This window comes from Orycteropus afer, unplaced genomic scaffold (genome assembly GCF_000298275.1).
Source record: "Orycteropus afer afer isolate SDZICR_OR568_19922 unplaced genomic scaffold, OryAfe1.0 scaffold00417, whole genome shotgun sequence".
Taxonomy (NCBI): domain Eukaryota; kingdom Metazoa; phylum Chordata; class Mammalia; order Tubulidentata; family Orycteropodidae; genus Orycteropus; species Orycteropus afer.
In genome coordinates this window covers 199303-208858 of record NW_006922004.1, presented here as the reverse complement: position 1 = coordinate 208858, position 9556 = coordinate 199303, and the positions used below count along the sequence as shown (strand labels likewise).

At 35.2% G+C, this 9556-nt stretch overlaps 1 protein-coding gene across 1 annotated transcript in view; it reads left to right on the top strand.

The window, feature by feature from the left end:
* The window catches only part of LOC103208152 (sodium leak channel non-selective protein-like), a 103307-nt gene extending 94387 nt beyond the window's left edge, over positions 1-8920 (top strand). The window contains exon 6 of the mRNA XM_007953829.2: positions 8752-8920. Coding sequence (XP_007952020.2) covers positions 8752-8920 — 169 coding nt within the window. The remainder of the gene's footprint in view (positions 1-8751) is intronic.
* Positions 8921-9556: the final 636 nt, after the last annotated feature.

Here is a 9556-nt window from a genome sequence, read left to right as displayed (position 1 = left end):
GTGGTGGATGACATTGATTGTTTTTCTAATGTTGAACCATCCCTGCATACCTGATATGAACCCCACTTGGTCATAATGAATGATTTTCTTAGATAGTATGACCCTCCTGAGACAGAGAAAGAACTAGTTTCTTGACACACATTAGTTCATTTGTAGAATCACCAACTGACATCCTCTATGTCTGACTCCAATTCTGGTGGCCTCTTTCTACCATGCCACACTCACAGATACCTTCTCTCTCTGGATCTTTTAGTTCTTGAAGCCAAGGGACAAATGATAGTACATGAGGAGCTGATGACCCAGATTTGAAACTTCAAGGGTAGTAGATTTTGTCTTCTAATATCAGCACAATTTCCATATTTCCAGCTTGGAGCTCAGCAGTGTATATTCTGTGTCCTGATATGTTTCTTTCTTTATATTCTTTTTGAATACATGTATGTATCTCTCCTTGTGTAATTGTGACTCACATATCAGTCTCCTCAGCTTCTGTGAGGCACATTGTCCCTTATCCATATTGACAAAGTAATGAGTGATATAGTTAATGGTGTAAATTTAGAGAATATACACAGTTAAAAGGCTACTAGATAATTTTAAAGTAAAATTGTTATTTAAATTTTCTTCTAAAATAAAATATGGATTACTTTTTAAATTTCAAAGACAAAGTATTTGATCAAATTATTTAGTTTTACCATTTTTGTAGACAATGTCTACAGTTTTTACTGCCTTGCCAAATTAATCATTTAGCAAGAGACGATAGAGTGAAAGATTTATATTAAAATGTTTTTAAACAATAAAGAGAAATTTATTTCTTAATTTCATAGAAAAAGTGCCAGATTAGCTTGTTTATGAAAAGAAGTGTGATGTCCATATTGTTTTCTGCCTGAGACTATTTATCTTGTTTTTCAGTCCCTGTAAAAGGCCAGGCAGAGCAATTAAAAGCTTTTAAAAATCAATAAATAATTTAATCTCTGCAAATAATGCCCTTGCTTCCCAGGGTGGGATTAGTTTTCCAAAGCATCCAGCATTAGTATTAGCCAGGCTAATTCATAGGCATTTTTAATTAATTCTGACAAGCCAAGGCTAAATAGGGGTGAAAAGGAAACCAGATGATTCTCTGGAATGAATGTAAAAAGTGGGTAACTGCCAGCGAAGGTTCTCTGTAAGCACATATAGAGAGAGAGATAACCTCTAAAGAGCAGGGTTAAGCTTTGAGCAAGAAACTGGATCTTGTTTTCATGCTTGACACTAAGAGCTAGACAATTACCACATAAAGTGTCAAAGACCATGTTCGCTGTTTTCTTAGGTGCAAAAGAGTGTATGATTATGTATGTGTGCACATGTGTTTTTGTGTGTAATTCAGTTCTGGCTTTAACTAGAAATGGATTATTCTAGTGAATGTTTTCTACCTAGACCTGAAAATATCAATACAGAAGGACCCTTATTGATGCAATGAATAACAAAAAACTTATTGTGTATAGTATTATCTGTTGCATTTAGATTTTTCTACTTATGTGCTTCCTTCTTTACATCATTGACACATTGTTATGGAATGCAAAATCCAGAAATATGGTGTATCTTGGCTTCTGTGAATATCTTTTAGAACAAATGCATCTAATTTGGCTATTGAGAAGTCAACATTATCCTGCTTATCTTCAATTCTTTAAAAAAAAGTTATCTATAAATTTTCATTGTATTTTTAAACAAATATGTAAATAAAATTGCTATCTATAAATTTCCATCAAAAATGAATGTGTGGGAAAGAGAACTTGGTTTGGGCTTTGTCTCTGCTTTCTGAAAATAGCACTTCGAGTAGCCTAATTAAGGTCTCTTCGTTTTCCAAAATAGCCAGGCAAATAGAAGCTACCCAGGCCCCACACCTGACAAATTAACTTCCAGAAGGGAGGGGGCATGATGCAGTCATACATATCCATTGATTGGATCAATTATAACTATACAATAAGGCTCCAGTCATGTATACTCACTGAGATCCCAATGACTAATTAACACTGGGCCTTGGAGTGAACCCTTTCTGTGCTTCCTGGAGTGGTAAGAACATCCATGTATGAGAGTGTGTGACATGTCCCTGGGGACAGTGGAAGCCTCCTGCTTCTGGAACCTCTCCCCGACCTTGCTTTTGGAAGGTTTCACTCTTGTGCTCTCTCACTTGCTCTCACTTGCACTCTCTCTGTCTCTTGTTCTCTCAGGTGCTTGGATATTTCCATTTCTCGGGATGCTATGCTGCATGTTCTATCCCTAGAACTAGTGCCTGTGCCAGCCCTTAATAGTCCCTACAAGCATCACCCCTACTGGAACATTTTCCCAATACTCACTATCTGTTCAAATCAAACCAAACTCACTGCCACCGAGTCAATTCCAACTCATAGAGACCCAGTTGGGTTTCCAAAGCTGTAAATCTTTATGGAAGCAGACCACCTCATCTTTCCTCTGTGGAGCAGCTGGTAGGTTTGAACTATGAACCTTTTGGTTAGCAGTCAAATGTCTTAACCAGTACATCACCAGAGCTCCTACCCATAGTCATATGTGGTGTGTCTAATTTGTGCTCTGTAATACCATGAACATATAGATAGCACATTTCCTGTATTTTCCTTTGACCATTACTTTTCTGTCTTCTGTCACATTAGACAGTAAAGTCCCTGAGCTGGAAAAATCTTCTTAGTGATTTCCATTCATAGTGTGTTGTGTAACAAAGAGTAGGCCTGCCAGAAATTATTATTTTGAATGAAGGAATAAACAAATAAAATGATCCTGCTAAAGATATTGGAAAAACAATTTCTGAAAAGACACTACATAATATTAAATATAATTATTTTCATTCATGACAGTAACTACAAAAAACCAACACTAAATGGAATTAGTTTTCCAAAGCATCCAGCATTCAACACTAAATCCCAAATAAATGGAGTGATAGTTATTTGATGCCAATGAAGGACAATATTGCAGCTAACCAAGACAACATAAAACCTTATATCATTATATTGGACATTGGTGAGACTTGTGAATAGATCAGAACAGTACCCAATGATGCACGCTTTGGATGATGGAGCTTGTTGTTTCACTCTAATTATTTAAATTTCTTTTATATAAAATATGATGATGTCACTCAGAAAATCTTTAGTTTAAATAGCTGTAAAGTTTCTCATTTTACAGATGAGGAAACTGAGGCTTAAATATTACTGTGAATTGCCAAGTTACTTAAATTGTTTAATTGCTAGATTAAGATGATACTTCTTATGTCCCAATATACACATTAATGCTCTGTGCCATCAGTAGTAATGATTGGCTTAACACTATAAAACTCTAAAGTACTTAGGCATTATTTGGGGGTGTTATAAACAATTTTAGCAACAGCCTTAGAATGCATTTTCTTAGATCTCCTATTCCTACGAAATGTTATTTATAAATAAGATACTTTGTTAAGAATTAAAAAAAAAAAAAAATGCCAGGCAGATAATTAAAGCCCTATGAAAAACGATTAATAACTCAGAGGGATTCCAGTACTCATTTTGAAACATGGAGAAATTTAAAAACTGAAACAAAAACAAGATCCACTTGTTTCTTTCTGTAGATACATTCTAAATAAATAAATAGTAAATTGCCATAAATTTAAATGGTGGTGGGGAGAATGACACATCATTCATTCATTCAAAAAAATAACTGTTAAATGTCTACTATATGTCAGGGATTATATGGACATTTGGGTCACACTAGAGAGCATGACAAAGCCCTTTCTTAAGTTAAACTTGAAGTCAAGTTTGTAAGACGTACAATGAACAGATGACCACACAATGTGAATTGAACTTGTCCCAGAAATGAAAAGTGAAGGTATTTTGAGAAGTTATGGCAGGGAAACCTAACACAGTCTAAAGGACTCAGAATGTCTCCTCTAAGAAAGTGGCATTCAGATGTTGCCTGAAGGCTTCCAAGCAGAGGAAAAGTTCTGAAGTGGGAAGGAAAAAAAAAGGGGCTAGGAGAAAACCAACCAAGGGAAAAGGTGTATGAAAGGCTGTTTGAAGCATAGACGGGGAGTCAGAAACTTCAAGACTTTATAGATTGGGATTTTCTTAAGGTGCCAAAGACGGAGTATATTACTTTCCTGGGACTTCTGTGACAAATTTCCCCAAAGTGGGTAGCTTAAGATAATAGAAATGTATTCTCTCACAGTTCTGGAGGCTGGAGTTTTAAATTTAGAGCATTGGCAGGGCTCTATGCTCTCTTCAAGGACTGGAGGGAAGATCTACAGCTTCTGTAATAAAAAGATATGGGAAAATCCCCCAACTGAGTCCCAACTGTTTCTTGGTTTGTGGCAGCATAACTCCAATCCCTGTCTCCGTTACCACACGGCTGTCTTCCCTGTGCCTCTGTATCTCTTCTTCTCTTAAAAGGATACCAGTCATATTGCATGATAGCTTGCCCCAGTGCAGTATCAGCCATGTTAAATGATTACTTGTGCACATAAGGTCATAGCCACAGGTACAGGGGTTAGAACTTCAATATCTCTTTTTGGGGGACACAGTTTAACCCAACATAAATTTATGTTTTATATTTCTGTAAACATAAATGTAAGATGGATCACACGGAGCTAAAATCAAGATCAGCAGGCCTACATTCTTTTCTAGAGGCTCTCTTGCCTTTTCCAATTTCTAGACACCACCTACATTCATTGGCTCACAGTCTCCCTCTTCCATCTTCAAAGCTAGCAATATTTCATCTCTCTATGCCTTTCTGCCATTGTCGCATATTTCTAATCACAACTGAAAAATGTTCTTCCCATAGGACTCATTTGATTAGATTAAGCACTCTGGGAGAATCTACAATAATCTACAATAATCTCTATATCTCAAGGTCCTTAACCTTAACCACATCTGTAAACATCATTTCTTTGTGCCATGTAATGTAATATATTCAGGTTCTAGAGCTTAGGACATGAACATGTGCGGGAGGCCACTACTCTGCCTACCATAAAAAACAACTATGTAGAACACTGCTGAGAGGTCATGGAAGGAAAAAACTAAACTTTTTCCAATTGGATGTAGTACATCAATGAAAAGAAAAGCAATCCCATGGGTTGAAGATCATGAAAATGGGCCAAAAAATTAAATTAGAGAGATTACAGGTAGATACTTAAAAAAAGAAAAGAAATCTGACTGTGAGAAAGATAGAATACAGGTCTTGAAATCTACTTAAGCATTAGCGAATAATTATTATGATTGAGCAAATCATTTTCTGTATCTAGTATCTTCCTGCTTGGAGCAAGAATTCTGCTCTCAAGTTCTAGAGAGCCATTTGTTCAAGTTTTAAATTCTGAGGGAAAAAGATTGAAGAAATTATAGTAACAAATCAAAATAAAATCTAGATGACCCTTGTTAACCAAAAAGAAAAAAAAAAAGAACTAAAATAAATAGCAAATATATATTCAGAAACTCTTATCTTTCATTTCAGTTTTAAAAATGGTAATTATCATGTGGTTTTAGATACATGTGTTCCAGAACAATTAATCATCTGACAAGTGTGTCTCTAATAAGCATTTGCTAATAGCTTAATGTTGGCAAAGATAATGTATTTCAAATCCACTGCCTCTGAAGCCAAAAGACTTCAAAATAATGTGTGCTGGTAAGAGTTGCACTTAAAATGAGGATCAATGCTAACTTGAAAGAAAAAAACATGAAATGAAAATGGAAAAAAAACCTCAATATTTATAAATTAATGAAAGCATCATAGTAATTAAAAATTATTGAGTGACTGATTATCTTGTTCACAATGCTATTCTGAGTGTTGTGGGCAATCTACTTCCATAGAGATACCACCTCGGAAACCCAAGAAGGGGTCTCTGTGACTCACAATCGACTCTACGGCAGTGAGTTTTTTTTTTTTTTTTTTTTGGTTTGATTATCTTGTTCCCAATGCTATTCTTAGTGTTGTACACTAGGTCACTACACATTAACTGATTTGATCATTAAAACATCCCTATGAAATAGATGCAAGTTCTATCCCCATTTTAAAAATTAGGGAACTGAGGTAGACATGGATGTTTCATCTAGACAGTGCACAGATACCACACAATCAATAAAAATAGGAAACACTTAGCTAACACTTCTTGTGCACCCAATACTGTTTTAAGAAACTTACAGATGTGAATCATTAAATTTATGTATACTAAGTGCTTGAGCCAGAATTCAGACTGAGGCAGCTGATTACAGAGTCCAATTTCTCTATCCAAATAACTGAAAAATGATGTATTTTGAAACCTATCCACGTAGATAAAGTATTGTCCCAGACATTGCTTGTATTCTTTAATTTTTTTTTCCACTTAAAAAATCATTCATTTTGATTGACTGGTAAACGTATACATCTCAGAACATCACCATGCCATCCTCATCTATAAATGAATAACTGGTGGCATAGTGCCTAAAGCATTTGACTGCTAACCAGAAGGCTGGTGGTTCAAAACCACCAGCCACTCCTTGGAAAGAAGATTGGGCAATCTGCTTCCCTAGAGAAACCACCTCAAAAACCCAAGGAAGGATCGCTATGAGTGAGATCCGACTCCACAGCTGCGAGTTTGGTTTTTTTGGTTTAAGTGATTAAGCTTTCTTTTAGCTGCAAATATCTCTGAACAAAATACTATCATTATCACATGGCAAAATTTATTCTATTCTTTTGACAAGTTTCTCTTACTGTGTTTTTACATGGCAGAATTTATGCTATGTTTTATTAACAATTATTGCTCATTTACTGAGTGCTAGCTATATGTTAGTTGTTATGCTAAAGCGCTACTCAGTTTCCTTTACTTCATACTTAACATGTTTTGCTTTCAATTATGATTACACTTCCTTATAAATGAGGAAACAACTGAGAGAAGCTTAGAACATTATTCAAGTCACACAACCGGTAAATGGTAGAGCTGAAATCAAACCAGAAAAACATTCTGAAACTCTGAAGCCCAGTCCCCTTACCACTCTGATTGATTTTTATGGGTACCAGATACATAGAGTCAGATTAGATTTAAATGAAGCTGAATCATTTGGCCTATATACATATAAGAGTAAAAAATGAGTATAAATAAGTGTCATGTCTGCCTAAACATATCTTTCTGACTGACCTAGGGGATAATTTCCACACTTAGAGCCTTTCTCTTGGTTTTGTGTATTGTGTCCAAAGGATTAATTTAAAATGTGACTAATAGGAGCAAATACTTAACCATTTATTCCTCAAGAATTATAGACAAATTAATGTACTTGGAACTAACAGAAGACAGAGAACTGAAGGAATAAACAGAATCTGAATTATGGGCAAGGTTTTAGAGCTTTGTTAATGACTGAGTAAAAACTGAGCCAGGGATCACCAGGCATGTTATACGCATGTGCATGTGTGTGTGTGTGTGTGTGTGTTTGTGTGTGTGTGTGTTGGCCTTGAGAAACTAAGAAATTGCAAGGAGTTAGATATTAGATTCTAGAAAAAGTATATTACATATGGAGAAGGAAGCAGCCAAATTGAATGTAAGAAGGTATTCAAGAAAAATAATGTGACCCAACAATTCTGCCTCATTTTTGCTATAAATCGATGGAACCGGACTGGTTCTAGGCTTGCTCCCATTTAGGACATGTGTAGAAATATTGATGCATTGAGAAATGGCAACTATAAAATTGTGGCTTTAGGAGACAGATATTTTGGAGAAACGATTCTTACTGTCTCTTTGGGTATTGATACTCAATAAACCTTTTGCTTTCTCTCTTCAAAAAAAAAAAAAAAAATTGTGGCTTTAGAAATTATCTAGCCTAACTTTGGCCTGCACAATACATATGAATTACTTCAGATAGCAGCCATTTTGGGCCCATTTTCAGGTCATCCCCGAATAAGATCCCATATCCAGAAAGAGTAGAGTAATCACCTCTATTCACTACCAAGAAAACTATTGTTGTGCTGTTGTTGTGTGCCATTGAGTTGGACCCAACTCATAGCAACCCTTCCTTGGGTTTCCAAGGCAGTATCACTACGGAGGTAGATTGCCCAACCTCTTGAGGACAGATTGGAGATTAAATTGATGTAGAAGGATTTAGATATGTAATAGGAAAACTATTACGTATCTAAATCCTTCTACATCAACTTAATCTCCAATCTGTCCTCAAGAGAGATGAAAAAGAATTATGTCACTATCCACTTAAAGGACCTTAATATTCCTGAAACTATCATTAAATCCCTTCATAATCTCTCTTTCTGATGTGATGTCTTTAGTTCCTTTAAACTCTGTTGATATGTCTGGTTTTCTTCCTAAACTGTTCATCTACAACACAGCAGAAAACCAAGAATAATTTATGAGCCTCATAATATGTGTACCATACAGAAAATGACCATTATCACTTAACAGTACTTACAAGTGGAGAAGTTAAAGTTTGTGCCCACAGTAGGAGATGCATTGAAAGTATTAAGGAATCCCTAGACAAGTAAACATTTCCTTGCAAATCTATGAGAAAATTTCTTCCTCCACTTACCTGGGTCTTAGTCTTTTAGAACATAAAATGATACTATTCTGACAAGGAGCTATTATGAGGATGAATCAGGTATCATTTGAAAATGCTTAAATGTCATTAATGTTAGAATGCCATTCATGAGTCATGAACCTTAAATCCATGCCCACATACAGCAGTTATCAATGAAGAGTGGTTACATTATTCATTTTAATCAGTGTTTACAATTGTTGAAATGTCTAACCCTTTCATGTGTTTTTCACAGAAATGTAACCTGGAATAGTTTAGCTATTCCAGATACACACTGCTCACCAGAATTAGAAGAAGGCTACCAATGCCCACCAGGATTTAAATGCATGGACCTTGAAGATCTGGGACTTAGCAGGCAAGAGCTGGGCTACAGTGGCTTTAATGAGATAGGTCTGTCTTACTGATAAAACACTATTTTCAGTTTCTATTTTTAAATGTTTTTGAAATGCAGAGAATAGTTTTATAATTGATATTTCAAGTTAAGACTGGATATAGAATTTAAGGGGCACAAATGCAAATTTTAATTCTGTTTTAATGTAATATATTCTACCCTGCCCTATAATCTATAACATGCAGACTGTATATATATTTTTTCAGCAATGTCCATAGTGAAATATCCTTGATTTTAGCCCATTTTAATTCATAATTATAGCACTTGAAAATACGCATTTTTAAGCTAGGTCGGTGGTTCAAAAATAAATAAGACTTGGTATCCTTCCACAAATAACTACCCTAGTTAGTCAAGGTAAGTCTTAAATAATTGTAATGCAAAGCCATGGTGAGTTCATGAGAGCTGAAAAGTGCTTCTAGAATGGAAGACAGCTAATGAAATACTTATTGAATATGCATCAAACTATATAAGAGATATACAGGAAATGCTTATACATGAATATGATGTGCAAAAACGTGTACATTTCTTCTTGTCTTGTCCTATTTAATCCTGAAATGTCCCATTACACACAGTAATGAATGAACTTAACATTTGCCATTTAGTTAATATGATTTTATGTATTGTGGTTCCATGCAAATTGCACATATTT